This window comes from Pseudophryne corroboree, chromosome 11, assembly GCF_028390025.1.
Source record: "Pseudophryne corroboree isolate aPseCor3 chromosome 11, aPseCor3.hap2, whole genome shotgun sequence".
Taxonomy (NCBI): domain Eukaryota; kingdom Metazoa; phylum Chordata; class Amphibia; order Anura; family Myobatrachidae; genus Pseudophryne; species Pseudophryne corroboree.
Window position 1 is genome coordinate 43,808,820 of NC_086454.1, and position 20,853 is coordinate 43,829,672.

At 45.0% G+C, this 20,853-nt stretch overlaps 1 protein-coding gene across 4 annotated transcripts in view; it reads right to left on the reverse strand.

Moving 5' to 3' along the window:
* The window catches only part of ABCC8 (ATP binding cassette subfamily C member 8), a 254,803-nt gene that overhangs the window by 144,669 nt on the left and 89,281 nt on the right, over positions 1-20,853 (reverse strand). For 2 of the 4 annotated variants that reach the window (XM_063944091.1, XM_063944094.1), the window contains 4 exons: positions 19,320-19,486; positions 18,278-18,520; positions 12,797-12,985; positions 4,523-4,687 (listed from right to left, as the gene is read on the reverse strand). In XM_063944091.1, the coding sequence (XP_063800161.1) occupies positions 4,523-4,687; positions 12,797-12,985; positions 18,278-18,520; positions 19,320-19,486 (764 nt within the window). The remainder of the gene's footprint in view (positions 1-4,522; positions 4,688-12,796; positions 12,986-18,277; positions 18,521-19,319; positions 19,487-20,853) is intronic. The other 2 variants (XM_063944092.1, XM_063944093.1) reach the window with 2 other exon arrangements.

The window sequence follows — 20,853 nt, forward strand, 5'->3', positions numbered from 1 at the left end:
AGCACCCAGCTCAGAGATTCATGTCAGGAAGATAATCTAGTACTTTACCACAGAGCCAGATGCAGAATTCAAAGCACGTTATTCAATATGACTGTGAACTATTTTTACCTCTTGTTTTGTAGATGTGAGTAAGCAAAAACCCTGCTATCACTATTCAGTGTCCTGCTATGTATATGATCACTGTCCTGTAATCCGTACTCAGTGTCCTGCTATATATGTGATCAGTGTCAGGCTATATATCAGTACTCAGTGTCCTACTATATGTGATCAATGTCCTGCTACCTAGCAATTCTCAGTGTCCTCCTATATATGATCAGTGTCCTGCTATCTATCAGTGCTGAGTGCTCTGCTATGTATGATCAGTATTCTGCTATCAGTGCTCAGTGTCTTGCTATGTAATCAGTGTCCTGTTACATGTCAATGCTCAGTGTCTTGCTATCTATCAGTGCTCAGCGTCCTGCTATATGTGATCAGTGTTCTGCTATCTATCAGTGCTCAGCGTCCTGCTATATGTGATCAGTGTCCTGCTATCTATCAGTGCTCAGTGTCCTGCTATATGTGATCAGTGTCCTGCTATCTATCAGTGCTCAGTGTCCTGCTATATGTGATCAGTGTCCTGCTATATGTGATCAGTGTCCTGCTATCTATCAGTGCTCAGTGTCCTGCTATATGTGATCGGTGTCCTGCTATCTATCAGTGCTCAGTGTCCTGCTATATGTGATCAGTGTCCTGCTATCTATCAGTGCTCAGTGTCCTGCTATATGTGATCAGTGTCCTGCTATCTATCAGTGCTCAGAGTCCTGCTATATGTGATCAGTGTCCTGCTATCTATCAGTGCTCAGTGTCCTGCTATATGTGATCAGTGTCCTGCTATCTATCAGTGCTCAGTGTCCTGCTATGTAATCAGTGTCCTGTTATATGTCAATGTCAGTGTCTTGCTATCTATCAGTGCCCAGCATCCTGCTATATGTGATCAGTGTCCTGCTATCTATCAGTGCTCAGTGTCCTGCTATATGTGATCAGTGTCCTGCTATATGTGACCAGTGTCCTGCTATATGTGACCAGTGTCCTGCTATTTATCAGTGCTCAGTATCCTGCTATCTGCCAATGCTCAATGCCCTGCTATACAGTATGTGAACAGTGTCCTGCTATCTATCAGTGCTCAGTCTCCTGCTATATGTGATCAGTGTCCTGCTATCTATCAGTGCTCAGTGTCCTGCTATATGTGATCAGTGTCCTGCTATTTATCAGTGCTCAGCGTCCTGCTATATGTGATCAGCGTCCTGCTATATGTGATCAGTGTCCTGCTATTTATCAGTGCTCAGCGTCCTGCTATATGTGATCAGTGTCCTGCTATCTATCAGTGCTCAGCGTCCTGCTATATGTGATCAGTGTCCTGCTATCTATCAGTGCTCAGTATCCTGCTATACAGTATGTAAACAGTGTCCTGCTATCTATCAGAGGCTCAGTGTCCTGTAACTGTATATGTGCTCAGTATCCTGCTATCAGTATTCAGTGTCTTGCTATATATGTTCAGTGTCCTGCTATCCATCAGTGCCCAGTATACTGCTGTATATTATCAGTGCCCCACTCTCTATCAGTGCTCACTGTCCTGCTATCAGTACTCCGTATCCTGCTATATGTGATCAGTGTCCTGCTATCAGTACTCCGTATCCTGCTATATGTGATCAGTGTCCTGCTATCAGTACTCCGTATCCTGCTATATGTGATCAGTGTCCTGCTATCAGTACTCCGTATCCTGCTATATGTGATCAGTGTCCTGCTATCAGTACTCCGTATCCTGCTATATGTGATCAGTGTCCTGCTATCAGTACTCCGTATCCTGCTATATGTGATCAGTGTCCTGCTATCAGTACTCCGTATCCTGCTATATGTGATCAGTGTCCTGCTATCAGTACTCCGTATCCTGCTATATGTGATCACTGTCCTGCTATCAGTACTCCGTATCCTGCTATATGTGATCAGTGTCCTGCTATCAGTACACCGTATCCTGCTATATGTGATCACTGTCCTGCTATCAGTACTCCGTATCCTGCTATATGTGATCAGTGTCCTGCTATCAGTACTCCGTATCCTGCTATATGTGATCAGTGTCCTGCTATCAGTACTCCGTATCCTGCTATATGTGATCACTGTCCTGCTATCAGTACTCCGTATCCTGCTATATGTGATCAGTGTCCTGCTATCAGTACACCGTATCCTGCTATATGTGATCACTGTCCTGCTATCAGTACTCCGTATCCTGCTATATGTGATCAGTGTCCTGCTATCAGTACTCCGTATCCTGCTATATGTGATCACTGTCCTGCTATCAGTACTCCGTATCCTGCTATATGTGATCAGTGTCCTGCTATCAGTACTCCGTATCCTGCTATATGTGATCAGTGTCCTGCTATCAGTATTCCGTATCCTGCTATATGTGATCAGTGTCCTGCCATCAGTACTCCGTATCCTGCTATATGTGAACAGGGTCCTGCTATCAGTACTCCGTATCCTGCTATATGTGATCACTGTCCTGCTATCAGTACTCCGTATCCTGCTATATGTGATCAGTGTCCTGCTATCAGTACTCCGTATCCTGCTATATGTGAACAGTGTCCTGCTATCAGTACTCCGTATCCTGCTATATGTGATCAGTGTCCTGCTATCAGTACTCCGTATCCTGCTATATGTGAACAGGGTCCTGCTATCTATCAAAGCTCAGTGTCCTGTAACTGTATATATGATCAGTGTCCTGCTATTTATCTATTCAAATCTCTATTCCTCTGTCATCTGCTCCCTACATCTCTGTCCCCTACTCTCTGCTCATGTCCCCTGGTCTCTGACCATGTCCCCAGATCTCTATTCCTCTGTCACCTGCTCCCTACGTCTCCTCTACTCTCAGCTCATGTGCCCTGGTCTCTGACCATGTCCCCAGATCTCTATTCCTCTGTCATCTGCTCCCTACGTCTCCTCTACTCTCTGCTCACGTCCGCAGGTCTCTGACCATGTCCCCAGATCTCTATTCCTCTGTCATCTGCTCCCTACGTCTCCTCTACTCTCAGCTCATGTGCCCTGGTCTCTGACCATGTCCCCAGATCTCTATTCCTCTGTCACCTGCTCCCTACGTCTCCTCTACTCTCTGCTGATGTCCCCTACTCTCTGACCATGACCCCAGATCTCTATTCCTCTGTCACCTGCTCCCTACGTCTCCTCTACTCTCTGCTGATGTCCCCTGGTCTCTGACCATGTCCCCAGCTATTCCTCTGTCATCTGCTCCCTACGTCTCCTCTACTCTCTGCTGATGTCCCCTGGTCTCTGACCATGTCCCCAGCTATTCCTCTATCATCTGCTCCCTACGTCTCCTCTACTCTCTGCTGATGTCCCCTGGTCTCTGCTCATGTCCCCAGATCTCTAATCCTCTGTCATCTGCTCCCAACGTCTCCTCTACTCTCTGCTGATGTCCCCTGGTCTCTGATCATGTCCCCAGCTATTCCTCTGTCATCTGCTCCCTACGTCTCCTCTACTCTCTGCTGATGTCCCCTGGTCTCTGTCCATGTCCCCAGATCTCTAATCCTCTGTCATCTGCTCCCAACGTCTCCTCTACTCTCTGCTGATGTCCCCTGGTCTCTGATCATGTCCCCAGCTATTCCTCTGTCATCTGCTCCCTACGTCTCCTCTACTCTCTGCTGATGTCCCCTGGTCTCTGATCATGTCCCCAGATCTCTAATCCTCTGTCATCTGCTCCCAACGTCTCCTCTACTCTCTGCTGATGTCCCCTGGTCTCTGATCATGTCCCCAGATCTCTAATCCTCTGTCATCTGCTCCCTACGTCTCCTCTACTCTCTGCTGATGTCCCCTGGTCTCTGATCATGTCCCCAGATCTCTATTCCTCTGTCACCTGCTCCCAACGTCTCCTCTACTCTCTGCTGATGTCCCCTACTCTCTGACCATGACCCCAGATCTCTATTCCTCTGTCATCTGCTCCCTACGTCTCCTCTACTCTCTGCTGATGTCCCCTGGTCTCTGATCATGTCCCCAGATCTCTAATCCTCTGTCATCTGCTCCCTACGTCTCCTCTACTCTCTGCTGATGTCCCCTGGTCTCTGATCATGTCCCCAGATCTCTATTCCTCTGTCACCTGCTCCCTACGTCTCCTCTACTCTCAGCTCACGTCCGCAGGTCTCTGACAATGTCCCCAGCTATTCCTCTGTCATCTGCTCCCTACGACTCCTCTACTCTCTGCTCACGTCCGCAGGTCTCTGACCATGTCCCCAGATCTCTATTCCTCTGTCATCTGCTCCCTACGTCTCCTCTACTCTCTGCTGATGTCCCCTGGTCTCTGTCCATGTCCCCAGATCTCTATTCCTCTGTCACCTGCTCCCTACGTGTCTCTGCTCATGTCCATGATGTGCTGCAATCAGATACAGAAGCTTTTCCTGTACTCTATAACTTGTTACACTGAATACACAATGTCCCATTGCAGGACTCAGACAGTAATGGACGACTGAGCTTGTGTCACCTGTATTGCTCCACGCAGATTAATTCCAGTTTCGATGGCGACATAATATGAAGCCTGGAGAAATGACCGTTGCAGCAGGAGGGCGAAGAAGAGGAGAACAGCGAGGACATAGGCGTTGGCCAAGAACTCTTGTGATGAAATGAACGGAACACCAAAAAATACAGCCTGCAAAGCATTAAATGGAAGAAAAGACGTTACAAGGCTCCCAGACGAGAACAGGTGGTTACCCCCCCCCCCCCCCCCCACACACACACACACACATCATTAGCTGTTCTCCCCATTCATTACTGTACCCCGACTCTTCCACAGCCTCCCCGAGATGCCCCCAGCCTCTGATAGCTCCACCTATGTTTCTGTCCTGTATCTTAACTACGTGGGGGAACCATAGATCCCTACTTTATTCCTGGTACTTCTGCCTACGCGCAATTCACAGCTGCTGGATTGGATCAAGCAATCTCTCTGGAAATGACATTCTATTTTATTACCTGATATACTATTACTAGACATATTCAAATTATTATGGGGCAGATGTATGAAGCCTGGAGAAGTGATAAAGCAGTGATAAGTGCAAGGTGATAACGCACCAGCCAATCAGCTCCAATATGTAAATTTACAGTTGGGAGGTGATTGGCTGGTGCATTATCACCTTGCACTTATCACTGCTTTATCACTTCTCCAGGCTTCATACATCTGCCCCTATATACTGTATTATTATATTACTACACATTACATAGTATTATACATTAGCTTGTGTGTATGTGTAAATAAAACACCAGGAAAAATGGGTTTATAATAACACAGTCACACCAGAGCCATGAAAACAGCTAATCACAGCTCCATTGTGAAAATCTGCCTATAAATGAGACATTCTGCTGTTCCCAGGCTGCGCCCGGTTCTCACCTACTGCTTAGTAATGCACCAGAAGGGAGATGACTGATTTTCCCACTTAAATAGCATTTGTCACTCCTGCCACCCCACGTGGAACCTCAGCACACTGCTCTGTCACGCTGACTATATATACACAGTATGCTGATGGTTATATATATAGGGACAAATCAGTGACACTTCATCAACTCCAGGTCACCTTGAGGCTAATGTATGGCTGGTCAACATCCGCAGCATGCAGGTAACAGGGGACCTAGTTACACATTGCCTGTCCACCACCAGCGTCATCTGCCAGACCTCCCTGCGGCCTGATCACAGAGACTGCAGCCCCAGCTAATAATGTATTACTCATCCACACCCAGCATCAAATCAGGGAGGGCAGCCATACACACCCAGCATCAAATCAGGGAGGGCAGCCATACACACCCAGCATCAAATCAGGGAGGATAGCTATACACACCCAGCATCAAATCAGGGAGGACGGCCATACACACCCAGCATCAAATCAGGGAGGACGGCCATACACACCCAGCATCAAATCAGGGAGGGCGGCCATACACACCCAGCATCAAATCAGGGAGGGCGGCCATACACACCCAGCATCAAATCAGGGAGGGCAGCCATCATCCTACACCAGTATCAGAACCAGAGACTGAGATGACAGTAGGAGGAGGCAGTCCTCACCCAGACTAACGGGTATCCGGTCTTTATGTCGACAGCACTTAGGTCGACACTCATTAGGTCGACCACTATTGGGCAATATGCATTAGGTCGATATGCTCAATAGGCCGAACATGGAAAAGGTCGACACATGAAAAGGTCGAAATTAGTTTTTCAGTTTATTTTACTTTTTCATACTTTACGATCCACGAGGACTACGATTGGGAATAGTAACCTTGACTGAAGCATGGCGAGCGAAGCGAGGGGACACGGTGCACTAATTGGGGTTCCCGGTCACTTTACGAAGAAAACAACACCAAAAATATATTTAAAAAAACTCATGTCTGCCTTTTTCCATGTTGACCTAATGACCGTGTCGACCTATTTCAGTAGTCGACCTAGTCACTGCTGACCAATAGTGGTCAACATAATGACTGTCAACCTAGTTACTGTTGACCCTGTGATCCACACCCGACTAAAGACCCATCCAATCAGGACTATAACAGACCCTTCTAATAACATACCTCCCAACACGACCCTCTCCAGGAGGGACACAACGCTCTGCTTCTGGACTTTCCTGGTAATGTATGATTGCCATCACCTGTGGTGAAACACCTTTCTTATCCATTAACCTGTTCAACACAGGTGCCAGCAATCGTACACTGAGGAAAAAGTCCAGGAGCAGAGCATTGTGTCCCTCCTGGAGAGGGTCATGTTGGGAGGTATGTAATACAGTATTAGTAATACAGGTTGAGTATCCCTTATCCAAAATGCTTGGGACCAGAGGTATTTTGGATATGGGATTTTCCGTATTTTGGAATAATTGCATACCATAATGAGATATCATGGTGATGGGACCGAAGCCTAAGCACAGAATGCATTTATGTTTCATATACACCTTATACACACAGCCTGAAGGTCATTTTAGCCAATATTTTTTATAACTTTGTGTATTAAACAAAGTTTGTGTACACTGAGTCATCAAAAAACAAAGGTTTCACTATCTCACTCTCACTCAAAAAAGTCCGTATTTTGGAATATTTGGATATGGGATACTCAACCTGTACTTCTATATGTTCCTTATTTGCTGACACTGCTAATCTGTACAATGAATAAAGTCCCTGTGATTACGCTTCTTGTCTCACTCATAAAGGGAAACAGTATTAGTAATACTTCTATATGTTCCTTATTTGCTGACACTGATCTCCTGTTAAACCTCTTGGTGCTCTTACGTGTAGTAAGTTCAGCATTCACCTGTTACTTATTTTCCCTTTGTGAGTGAGACACGAAGCGTAATCACAGGGACTTTATTCATTGTACAGATTAGTTGTTTCTCAGCTGCTGTAATTCCGCACATAAGGAGCTGTCATCGCTCCTATAATAAGGTTATAGCTCACCCCAACACCGTCACCTGGATCTAATCTCTCTGCCAGCGACTCTAATCCCCGGGTGTCACTCTGATATACAGCACAGAGATCATAGGACTCCCAGTATTAGATGCTGGCAGCGATTAACTCTTATCTGGAGGCCACTGTCTGCACCATCCGCTCCTCTATTCGCAAAAGGGTCAATTCATCAATGTCCTACTGCCTAAAGCAGAGGTTCCCAAACGCGGTCCTCAAGGCACCCAACAGTCCAGGTTTTAGGTATATCCATGGCTCAGCACAGCTGGTTAAATCAAATTGACTAAGGTGCTAATTAAGTCACCTGTGGCCAAGCATGGATACATTTAAAACCAGGACCGTTGGGGTGCCTTGAGGACCGCGTTTGGGAACCTCTGGCCTATAGGTAAGTGACAGGTAACAATAATGGTCTCTAATTGTAGCGCTCTCCCACCTGAGCAGTTCATGTTTTCCATATCTCCTTACAATATCCAAGGGATACGTATGTGTCGATCACTAATGAACAGACCTGTGCCATCAGTAGTGAAATCCAGAAAACATGCACTGCTGAGGGCAGGACAGATATGTCCTAAGCAGAAGCAAGTTAAACAGTTTTATGGTCCTATTTGCAGAATGTACACAATGCGGAATCCCAGCTTCTGTAAGTTGTGCTATTCAATATTCCAAGACTTATCAAACATGCAGCTCCTACTGCCATAACAGGTCCTACTGACTTGTTGTGGTCTTCAAGATGCAAGTTAAGGACTCCCTGTTACAATTCTGGGTAATGTATCAGCCCTTTTCTAAGATCTGATGCATTATAACACACATGATATAGATTCAATACACTCAGACATCATACAGAACAGCCCCATGTAATGTTAATTAGGGTGACCATATTGTCCCTTTTACCTGGGACGCACATGAATTGCACAGGTTCTGTGGCTGATTAAAACCAGCTGAAATGTAGGCTTGAAGTCAGCCAGCCACAGAACTTGTGTAACCCATGAGCATCCCAGGTAAAAGGGATAATATGGTCACCCTATGTTAATATACCTTCACATCCAACCTATGTAATACTATTACAAGGGTGGTTCAATAAGTAAGGTGACAAGACCTCTCCGGTGTGTAATGTTATCTATAACATTCTAATTTCCCGCCAGGCCAGAGCAGGTAGACCACTGTTTCCCCTCACGGCCATTAGACCGCACCTCATATCAGTCATACTGTCCCAGCATCAGGTGTAAGATGGCGGGGCTGGCGGAGACATTGTCACACATTGAGGTGCGTAGTGATCAGATTTCTGCGTCTAAAGGGCACATCAGCAGCTGAGATTCATCGCCAGCTTGTCCAGGTCATACTTGCCTACCTGACCCTCTCCATGAGGGAGAAAATGCTCTGTTCCTGGACTTTCCTGGTAATGTATGATTGCCATCACCTGTGGTGAAACACCTTTCTTATCAATTACCTAGCTCACCACAGGTGATGGCAATCTTACATTACCAGGAGAGTCCAGGAACAGAGCATTTTCTCCCTCATGGAGAGGGTCAGGTAGGCAAGTATGGTCCAGGTGTACGGTGATAACGTCATGGAAACAGGTTTGGGTTTGGTGCACTGGCTGTGGTGGACGTGCTTTGCCAGCCGGATTACTGCTTATCCTGAATGTCTGTCCTGCTGTTATCAAAGTCAGCGCACCAAACCTGTTTCCGTGACGTTATCACCGTGCACCTGGACAAGTCGGCGATAAAGCAAAGTAATAAAACTGGAACTGTAGTTTGTTAATCTTATGCATAAACCAGGTCACAGGTGTGTGATGTAATAATATTGCGGATGATAGGTAGCTCCAGAGCCGGCCCTAACTAATATGATTCCCTAGGCAAGATTTTGTCTGGTGCCCCCTAGCACCACCACTAGTTCTGCAGGAGATGCCTGGCATGAGTCAGCTGGCAGCTCTGCTAATGTCGGGCGACTTTTGTTTATGACAATGCATCTTATTTGCATTACTTTGTGGCTAGGATGCACAAGCAGCTTCTGCTGTTTAAAATGATATGCAGCGTGCCTATATTCTGTGTGTGACTGCGGCTGTATCTGCATACGAAATGCTACATTACAGTGATTTCCAGGAATACACTGTAACGTATATAGATACAGCCACAGTCAAACACAGAATATAGGCATGCCGCATATCATTTTAATCAGCAGAAGCTGCTGGTGCCCCTAAGCATACCAAATGCCCTAGGCATTTGCCTAGTTTGCCTATGCCTAAGGCTGGCTCTGGGTAGCTCACAGGTGTGTGATATAATAATATTGCAGATGATTGGTAGCTCACAGGTGTATGATGTAATAATATTGTGGATGATAGGTAGCTCACAGGTGTGTGATGTAATAATATTGTGGATGATTGGTAGCTCACAGGTGTATGATGTAATAATATTGTGGATGATAGGTAGCTCACAGGTGTGTGATGTAATAATATTGTGGATGATAGGTAGCTCACAGGTGTGTGATGTAATAATATTGTGGATGATAGGTAGCTCACAGGTGTATGATGTAATAATATTGTGGATGATAGGTAGCTCACAGGTGTGTGATGTAATAATATTGTGGATGATAGGTAGCTCACAGGTGTATGATGTAATAATAATGAGGATGATAGGTAGCTCACAGGTGTATGATGTAATAATAATGAGGATGATAGGTAGCTCACAGGTGTATGATGTAATAATATTGCAGATGATTGGTAGCTCACAGGTGTGTGATGTAATAATATTGTGGATGATAGGTAGCTCACAGGTGTGTGATGTAATAATATTGCGGATGATAGGTAGCTCACAGGTGTGTGATGTAATAATAATGAGGATGATAGGTAGCTCACAGGTGTGTGATGTAATAATATTGTGGATGATAGGTAGCTCACAGGTGTATGATGTAATAATATTGCAGATGATTGGTAGCTCACAGGTGTGTGATGTAATAATATTGTGGATGATAGGTAGCTCACAGGTGTGTGATGTAATAATATTGCGGATGATAGGTAGCTCACAGGTGTGTGATGTAATAATAATGAGGATGATAGGTAGCTCACAGGTGTGTGATGTAATAATATTGTGGATGATAGGTAGCTCACAGGTGTATGATATAATAATATTGTGGATGATAGGTAGCTCACAGGTGTATGATGTAATAATAATGAGGATGATAGGTAGCTCACAGGTGTATGATGTAATAATAATGAGGATGATAGGTAGCTCACAGGTGTATGATGTAATAATAATGAGGATGATAGGTAGCTCACAGGTGTATGATGTAATAATAATGAGGATGATAGGTAGCTCACAGGTGTATGATGTAATAATATTGCGGATGATAGGTAGCTCACAGGTGTGTGATGTAATAATATTGCGGATGATAGGTAGCTCACAGGTGTGTGATGTAATAATAATGAGGATGATAGGTAGCTCACAGGTGTATGATGTAATAATATTGCGGATGATAGGTAGCTCACAGGTGTATGATGTAATATTGTGGATGATAGGTAGCTCACAGGTGTATGATGTAATATTGTGGATGATAGGTAGCTCACAGGTGTATGATGTAATAATAATGAGGATGATAAGTAGCTCACAGGTGTATGATGTAATAATATTGCGGATGATAGGTAGCTCCCAGGTGTATGATGTATTAATAATGAGGATGATAGGTAGCTCACAGGTGTGTGATGTAATAATATTGCGGATGATAGGTAGCTCACAGGTGTATGATGTAATAATATTGTGGATGATAGGTAGCTCACAGGTGTATGATGTAATAATATTGCGGATGATAGGTAGCTCACAGGTGTGTGATGTAATAATATTGCGGATGATAGGTAGCTCACAGGTGTATGATGTAATAATATTGTGGATGATAGGTAGCTCACAGGTGTATGATGTAATAATTTTGCGGATGATAGGTAGCTCACAGGTGTATGATGTAATAATAATGAGGATGATAGGTAGCTCACAGGTGTGTGATGTAATAATAATGTGGATGATAGGTAGCTCACAGGTGTATGATGTAATAATATTGCGGATGATAGGTAGCTCACAGGTGTGATGTAATAATATTGCGGATGATAGGTAGCTCACAGGTGTATGATGTAATAATATTGTGGATGATAGGTAGCTCACAGGTGTGCGATGTAATAATATTGCGGATGATAGGTAGCTCACAGGTGTGTGATGTAATAATAATGTGGATGATAGGTAGCTCACAGGTGTGATGTAATAATATTGCGGATGATAGGTAGCTCACAGGTGTATGATGTAATAATAATGAGGATGATAGGTAGCTCACAGGTGTATGATGTAATAATATTGTGGATGATAGGTAGCTCACAGGTGTATGATGTAATAATATTGTGGATGATAGGTAGCTCACAGGTGTGTGATGTAATAATATTGTGGATGATAGGTAGCTCACAGGTGTGTGATGTAATATTATTGCGGATTATAAGTAGCTCACAGGTGTATGATGTAATAATATTGCAGATTATAGGTAGCTCACAGGTGTGTGATGTAATAATATTGCGGATGATAGGTAGCTCACAGGTGTGTGATGTAATAATATTGCGGATGATAGGTAGCTCACAGGTGTATGATGTAATAATAATGAGGATGATAGGTAGCTCACAGGTGTATGATGTAATAATATTGCGGATGATAGGTAGCTCACAGGTGTGTGATGTAATAATGTTGCAGATTATAGGTAGCTCACAGGTGTGTGATGTAATAATATTGTGGATGATAGGTAGCTCACAGGTGTGTGATGTAATAATATTGTGGATGATAGGTAGCTCACAGGTGTGTGATGTAATAATATTGTGGGTGATAGGAAGCTCACAGGTGTGTGATGTAATATTATTGCGGATGATAGGTAGCTCACAGGTGTGTGATGTATTAATAATGAGAATGATAGGTAGCTCACAGGTGTGTGATGTAATAAAATTGTGGATGATAGGTAGCTCACAGGTGTATGATGTAATAATATTGTGGATGATAGGTAGCTCACAGGTGTGTGATGTAATAATATTGTGGATGATAGGTAGCTCACAGGTGTGTGATGTAATAATAATGAGAATGATAGGTAGCTCACAGGTGTGTGATGTAATAATATTGTGGATGATAGGTAGCTCACAGGTGTGTGATGTAATAATATTGTGGATGATAGGAAGCTCACAGGTGTGTGATGTAATAATATTGCGGATGATAGGTAGCTCACAGGTGTATGATGTAATATTATTGCAGATGATAGGTAGCTCACAATGTATTTCATCCCAGTAAAATACAACATAAAGAAGGAACTGTACCCGTGGGTGGACCGTCTCATTTTTCTTGCCAAGATAACGGACAATACCAGACACACAGAGAGGACCAGCAAATCCCAGAATATCGGCCAGAATCCGGAAGACGCTGCTGAGGATGAGGGGTCTCCCGAACGCGTGGCACAGAGCGAACCAGATAGACCTTGATCCAGTAGGGCACGGGGAAGACTTACTCTGCACAGGGAGAGACATCGCATTAGCATCACTGCACAGAGGAGATTATCCGAATCTTCATACCTGCAATTATTGCTGATTGAAGGGGAGCAGAAAGATGGTGTAAGGGAGGCATGTGGAACATGGATGAACAGAGGTCAGCTGTATCCCTCGCAATCAGTGTGTAAAACGTGGAAACATTTATTGGTAACACATTACAACGCAATTCAACACACAATGGGCCTAATTCTGAGTTGATCGCAGCAGCAATTTTGTTTGCAGTTGGGCAAAACCATGTGCACTGCAGGGGTCAGGGGGCAGATGTAACATGTGCAGAGAGTTAGATTTGGGTGGGGTGTATTCAAACTGAAATCTAAATTGCAGTGTAAAAATAAAGCAGCCAGTATTTACCCTGCACAGAAACAATATAACCCACCCAAATCTAACTCTCTCTGCACATGTTACATCTGCCCCACCCTGCAGTGCACATGGTTTTGTCCAATTGCTAACAAACTTGCTGCTGCGATCAACTCAGAATTACCCCCAATACATATACAAGAGATAACCCATACTTGTCTACCCGACCCTCTCCATGAGGGAGAAAATGCTCTGTCCCTGGACTTTCCTGGTAATGTATGATTGCTATCACCTGTGGTGAAACACCTTTCTTATCAATTAACTAGCTCACCACAGGTGATGGCAATCATACATTACCAGGAAAGTCCAGGAACAGAGCATTTTCTCCCTCATGGAGAGGGGCAGGTAGGCAAGTATGGGATAACCCCACTCTCTATGACGGGACTGACGTAGGACAATGGATATACATGCAGGTCCGCCACTTGTTATAATAAGTATATCAATGCCTGAGTGCAGCTGTGTATAATTCTCATCTGAAGGACTGGTCCTCAGATTAACCCATTGGTGCCCAAACAAGAATATTCTCAATATATTTGTATCCCTGTAACAGATAGAAAAGTGATCTGGGGCTCTGCCGCCCGTTACTCCATAATCATAGCTCTGTATGAAGGTTCTCTACAGAGTAACACAGAATATAAAAAAAACATACGTTCTATTCCATCCATTTCCTCTATTCATAGGCTTACCACACTGTCCCTTTAAACCGGGACGCTCATGAATTACACAGGTTCTGTGGCTGGCTGACTTCAAGTCTGAATTTCTCCTGGTATTAATCAGCCACAGAACCTGTGTACTTCATTGGCCTAATTCAGATCTGATCGCAGCAGCAAATTTGTTAGCTAATGGGTAAAACCATGGGGGTGATTCCGAGTTGTTTGCTCGTTAGTTTTTTTTGCTATGGAGCGATTAGTCGCAAACTGCGCATGCGCAATGTTCGCAGTGCGCCTGCGCCAAGTAAATTAGCACAAAAGTTTGGTATTTAACTCACGGCCTAACGAAGATTTTTCATCGTTCTGGTGATCGTAGTGTGATTGACAGGAAGTGGGTGTTTCTGGGCGGAAACTGGCCGTTTTATGGGAGTGTGCGGAAAAACGCTGCCGTTTCTGGGAAAAACGCGGGAGTCTCTGAAGAAACGGGGGAGTGTCTGGGCGATTGCTGGGTGTGTTTGTGATGTCAAACCAGGAACGAAACTGACTGAACTGATCGCAGTGTAGGAGTAAGTCTCGAGCTACTCAGAAACTGCTAAGAAATTTCTATTCGCAATTCAGCTAATCTTTCGTTCGCAATTCTGCTAAGCTAAGATTCACTCCCAGGGGGCGGCGGCTTAGCGTGTGCAATGCTGCTAAAAGCAGCTAGCGAGCGAACAACTCGGAATGAGGGCCCATGTGCACTGCAGGGGAGGCAGATATAACATGTGTAGAGAGAGAGAGATTTGGGTGTGGTGTGTTCAAACTGAAATCTAAATTGCAGTGTAAAAATAAAGCAGCCAGTATTTACCCTGCACAGAAACAAATTAACCCACCCAAATCTAATTCTCTCTGCAAATGTTATATCTGGCCGCCCTGCAGTGGACATAGGTGGTCATTCCGAGTTGTTCGCTCTGTAATTTTCTTCGCATCGCAGCGATTTTCCGCTAATTGCGCATGCGCAATGTTCGCACTGCGCCAAGTAAATTTGCTATGCAGTTAGGAATTTTACTCACGGCAGTACGAGGTTTTTTTCTTCGTTCTGGTGATCGTAATGTGATTGACGGGAAGTGGGTGTTTCTGGGCGGAAACTGGCCGCTTTATGGGAGTGTGTGAAAAAACGCTACCGTTTCTGGGAAAAACGCGGGAGTAGCTGGAGAAACGGAGGAGTGTCTGGGCGAACGCTGGGTGTGTTTGTGACGTCAAACCAGGAACGACAAGCACTGAACTGATCGCACTGGAAGAGTAAGTCTCGAGCTACTCAGAAACTGCACAGAGAAGTCTTTTCGCAATATTGCAAATCTTTCGTTCGCAATTTTGCTAAGCTAAGATTCACTCCCAGTAGGCGGCGGCTTAGCGTGTGCAATGCTGCTAAAAGCAGCTTGCGAGCAAACAACTCGGAATGAGGGCCATAGGGGGTAATTCTGAGTTGATCGCAGCAGGAACTTTGGGCCTAATTCTGAGTTGATCGCAGCAGCAAGTTTGTTAGCAATTGGGCAAAAACTGTATCCGTTCAGATGGTCGACCATGTTATGGTCGACAGTCATTAGGTCGACCACTATTGGTCGACATTGACATGGTCGACATGGACACATGGTCGACACGTGAAAGGTCGACACATGAAAAGGTCGACATGAGTTTTTTTACTTTTTTTTCTTTTGGGGAACTTTTCCATACTTTACGATCCACGTGGACTACAATTGGAACGGTAATCTGTGCCGAGTGAAGCGGTAGCGGAGCGAAGGCACCATGCCCGAAGCATGGCGAGCGAAGAGAGCCATGCGAGGGGACACAGTGCACTAATTGGGGTTCCCAGTCACATTACGCAAAAACCTACACCAAAAAAAGTAAAAAAAAAACTCATGTCAACCTTTTCATGTGTTGACCTTTCATGTGGCGACCATTTTCATGTGTCGACCATGTGTCCATGTCGACCAATAGTGGTCGACCTAATGACTGTCGACCATAACATGGTCGACCATTCATACCGGAACCGGCAAAACCATGGGGGTCATTCCGAGTTGTTCGCTCGTTGCCGATTTTTGCTATGCTGTGATTTGTTGCACATAGCGCATGCGCAAGGCACGCAGGGCGCATGCGCTTAGTTATTTAACACAAAACTTAGCAGTTTTGCTGTTGTTCGTGCGGCGCTTTTCAGTCGCACTGCTGATCGGTGAGTGATTGACAGGAAAGGGGTGTTTCTGGGTGGTAACTGAGCGTTTTCCGGGAGTGTGCTAAAAAACGCAGGCGTGTCAGGGAAAAACGCGGGTGTGTCTGGAGAAACGGGGGAGTGGCTGGCCGAACGCAGGGCGTATGTGTGACGTCAAACCAGGAACTAAACGGACCGAGCTGATCGCAATCTGAGAGTAGGTCTGGAACTACTCAGAAACTGCTAAGAATTATTTAGTAGCAGTTTTGCTAATTTTTCGTTCGCTATTCTGCTATGCTAAGATACACTCCCAGAGGGCGGCGGCCTAGCGTGTGCAATGCTGCTAAAAGCAGCTAGCGAGCGAACAATTCGGAATGAGGGCCCATGTGCACTGCAGGAAGGGGGGCAGATATAACATGTGCAGAGAGAGTTAGATTTGGGTGGGTTATATTGTTTCTGTGCAGGGTAAATACTGGCTGCTTTATTTTTACACTGCAATTTAGATTTCAGTTTGAATACACCCCACCCAAATCTAACTCTCTCTGCACATGTTACATCTGCCCCCCTGCAGTGCACATGGTTTTACCCAACTGCTAACAAAGTTCCTGCTGCGATCAACTCAGAATTACCCCCCATGTGCGATTACCTGGTCGCAGCAGTGCAAAAAATAGCCTGCATGCGACCAGGTCTGAATTAGGCCCAGGGTTTTGCCCATTAGCTAACAAATTTGCTGCTGCGATCAGATCTGAATTAGGCCCCATAAAAGCAGCAGGCGGTGCCTTCCTACAACAGGTGCTACTATTACAAATTTTCGCATTACCTCTGCGTACAAATGGCCTGATTCAGATTGGAACACAAAGTTGGGGACAGCGACTGCCGTGTCCGATGGTCGCGATGGTGATCCGATGATGCGTCTTCTAACGCAGAACTAGGCTCGCAGATGTATGCAGGAGGGTTATGTCCTCCGTTCTGTATTAAGCAAAAAATTAGGACCAAGCAAAAGACTTTCCAGCTCCAGTGAAGCCTATCAGCATTGACTGAGTGGAAGCTCGATGCTTACTGGTCCATCCATGGCAGCGGTAAACTGCCAGCAACACCGCGGGGTGGTCAGTCTCTGACAAGGACAGGGACGCTGTGGGACCTTGCCAGAGGGGTAAGTAATGTTAAATGCCAGCGGAATATTATCACAACTGTGATACTGGACTAAACATAATAAGTATCTGTAATAACTAAAGCCCTACATTTGGGAGCTCCAGGAGGTGTTTTTCAGTGTTTGTGCATTTTCATGTTACGGCTAATTCCACATAGTTATGTTGTGTGATTAATACAATATCAATGAGGTGTACAGACCTCGTTATAATGTAAAAGCTGCCTCACACAAAGACGACTGGCTGCGCTCTGCATCTTTCTATATAGAAACTGCCATTACTCCTGGTCTGTCAGAAATGATTTGCTTTCTTCCTACGTGTCTTTTCATTTTGGTGACATATGCAGTAAAAAGCTAAAAATTATTCTTAATATCAATAGCTGACGCATGTACAGTATCTTTCACGTGATATAGTATGCATTGGTCATGTGACACCTTAGCGTGCGGTGGCCACCTTGCTGTGCATCGATTCGGTCATGTGACACTTAATGGGAGATGTATCAAGTCTTGAAGAGAGATAACGTAAAGAAGTTGCCCAAAGTAACCAATCCACTTCTAACTGTTGTTTCAAACCCTGTGTTGGATAAATGACCATTGTAAGCTGATTGGTTGCTTGTCTCTCTCTTTCCAAGGCTTGTTAAGTCTTCCCCTTGGTCAGGAAATAGCTATGTGACACCTTAGCATGCATTGGTCATGTGACAGATTAGCTCGCAGTGGCCAAGTTACCTTAATGTGCATCAGTCATGTGACACTTGAAGTGGTCATGTGACACATTAGCTTGCAGTGGTCATGTGACTCCTACAGCTATATCAGTATTGTGAGTGACACAGAGGAATCAGTCGCTGATGCGTAGTTAGAGAATAGGATGTAACGATGACCTATTTGGAGTACTCGCACATTCACTAATTGCTGACCTTTTGTGCTTCAAAGGCCTCGTTAAGGCGAATGTAGTTAGTCACTGCCCTCATGGCTATGGGCAATTTTCCTATTGCTTTTAGGTCAATGGGCTTCTTGTGAGCCGTCTTGATGAAGGCATTCATCCACCAGTAGGTTCCTTTGGACAGAAGATTGACGAACGGCTGCAGGAACCGGACCCCCAAATCTTGCAGATCCTCCGGGGGTTTCACTTCTCTGGCACATTTGTAGAAAACATATCTCTGAGGAACAGACGTCACAATAACAAACCAGATAACCAAGTACAGATGAATTACATACAGAACGCACAGGACAACTAATCAGAGGAGGGTATTACGTTCCAGGGCCCTCATTCCGAGTCGTTCGCTCGGTATTTTTCATCGCATCGCAGTGAAATTCCGCTTAGTGCGCATGCGCAATATTCGCACTGCGACTGCGCCAAGTATCTTTGCTATGAAGATAGTATTTTTACTCACGGCTTTTTCATCGCTCCGGCGATCGTAATGTGATTGACAGGAAATGGGTGTTACTGGGCGGAAACACGGCGTTTTATGGGCGTGTGGCTGAAAACGCTACAGTTTCCGGAAAAAACGCAGGAGTGGCCGGAGAAACGGGGGAGTGGTTGGGCGAACGCTGGGTGTGTTTGTGACGTCAAACCAGGAACGACAAGCACTGAACTGATCGCACAGGCAGAGTAAGTGTGGAGCTACTCTAAAACTGCTAAGTAGTTTGTGATCGCAATATTGCGAATACATCGGTCGCAATTTTAAGATGCTAAGATACACTCCCAGTAGGCGGCGGCTTAGCGTGTGTAACTCTGCTAAATTCGCCTTGCGACCGATCAACTCGGAATGAGGGCCCATGTTCCATAATTATATTATACGTGACTGGATTTTACTATTGTCTATAATACACAAGCGGTAATAATACATGTATAATCTCTGATAATATCTGTACAATTGGTAACTTCTGATGTCATCACCACAATGTTAGTTCGGAAGTCCTGTGCTTTATACAAAATAATACAATAGAAATACTTACTCGCACCCTGATGACATTGATTTCTACAGCCAGTAACATGCCGTAGAATATGGCTAAGAGCCCGGTGAGGCAGAATCGCAGTTGCAGAAACCAGATGCCGTTGTCGCAAAACTTGACAAACTTGATTGTTTTGGTGACGAAAGCTAAAATCCAATAAACAAGCAGAGCTGCAAGAGAGAGAGATGGGGAAAAGGAGGGAAAGCAAGAAAGAGAGAGAGGGAGATGGAAAGATGGGTAGAGAGACAGAGATGGGGACAAGGGAAGAATGAGGGAGGATTGGGGGGGGGGCAAAGAGAGAAAGATGGGGTGAGAGGGATGGAGAAATGGGAGAGACAGAGGAAGAGAGAAATGGAAGGAGAGGATAGATGGAGAGGTGAGATGGAGGTGTCGTGTGTGTGAGAGAGAAAAAGATGGGAGAATGGAGGAGAAGGAGGGGATGGAGATATGGGGGGAGAGAGAGAGAGAGAGAGAGAGAGAGACAGATTGGGAGAGAGTGGAAGAGAGATATACGGGGAGAGATGAAATGGGGAAAGATGGGGTGATGTACAGATAGGGGAGCGGAGAGAGAAAGAGACACAATGCATTCAGTTACACAGCAATGAAGATGTTGAACACACAATATGAAGACGGTTACAAATGTCTAACAACCCTCCATCCTAGTGAGACTGCATGCTGCGGTACAGAGGCAGCATCTACATACTGTAGTATATAGGAGCTGACAGCAGCTAGAGAAGGGGAATTGTGTTCACATTATTAGTTGTATAATACATAAACCAACTGGCAGAATTTTCATATTATTTATTCTGAAATAACAATGAGACCTCAGACCCCTCCGCTCTGCTTTCATTGCCGCCTTACACATGAAGCATTACTCTCATGAATGAACTACACAAAGCATTTTATGAAATGCGTTTACAGAACAGCAGCAGCAGCTCAGCGAGGCGGAAATTCCGATGACCTGGCGGTGATGAGAACTGGTAATTTATTAATTTAGCTGTGCCATTAGGAGACTAATTACCCGATCGAAGCAGCGACTGACTTTCTGGAAAAGCTGAGTCAGCTGCCCTTTATCGGAGCCGTTTACTGACATTTAACGCCGAGTAATGATGTGAGAAGATGTCGGCCGTGCATGTAGTTTCCCATTGTTTTCTGATAGCAATTCTGTGGCTGATCCCAAGGTGGACACTGTTTTGATTAATTTGCAGCTGCCCAATGTTTTTGGAACTGCACCTGTGGAAATCTGGGGATACAATGTCACTCACAGTGCCCCAAATGTCACAGCATTATATGCGGATGGTAATTGGCGACAGGGACAGGCAGCGTTCCAGAAAATGGGAGCGCGTCACATACACAGCTGATATAAAATCCTCTCTGCACATGACAGGGGTCCTTACACTATCTGGGGCCCTATAATAGGCTCCACCCCTCTCCACACACACACACACACACACACACACACACACCAGTGCACAGAGTACTTGTGAATACTTACACAAGGGACAGCTCTTCCCATAGTAGCTGTCATTTGCGTAGT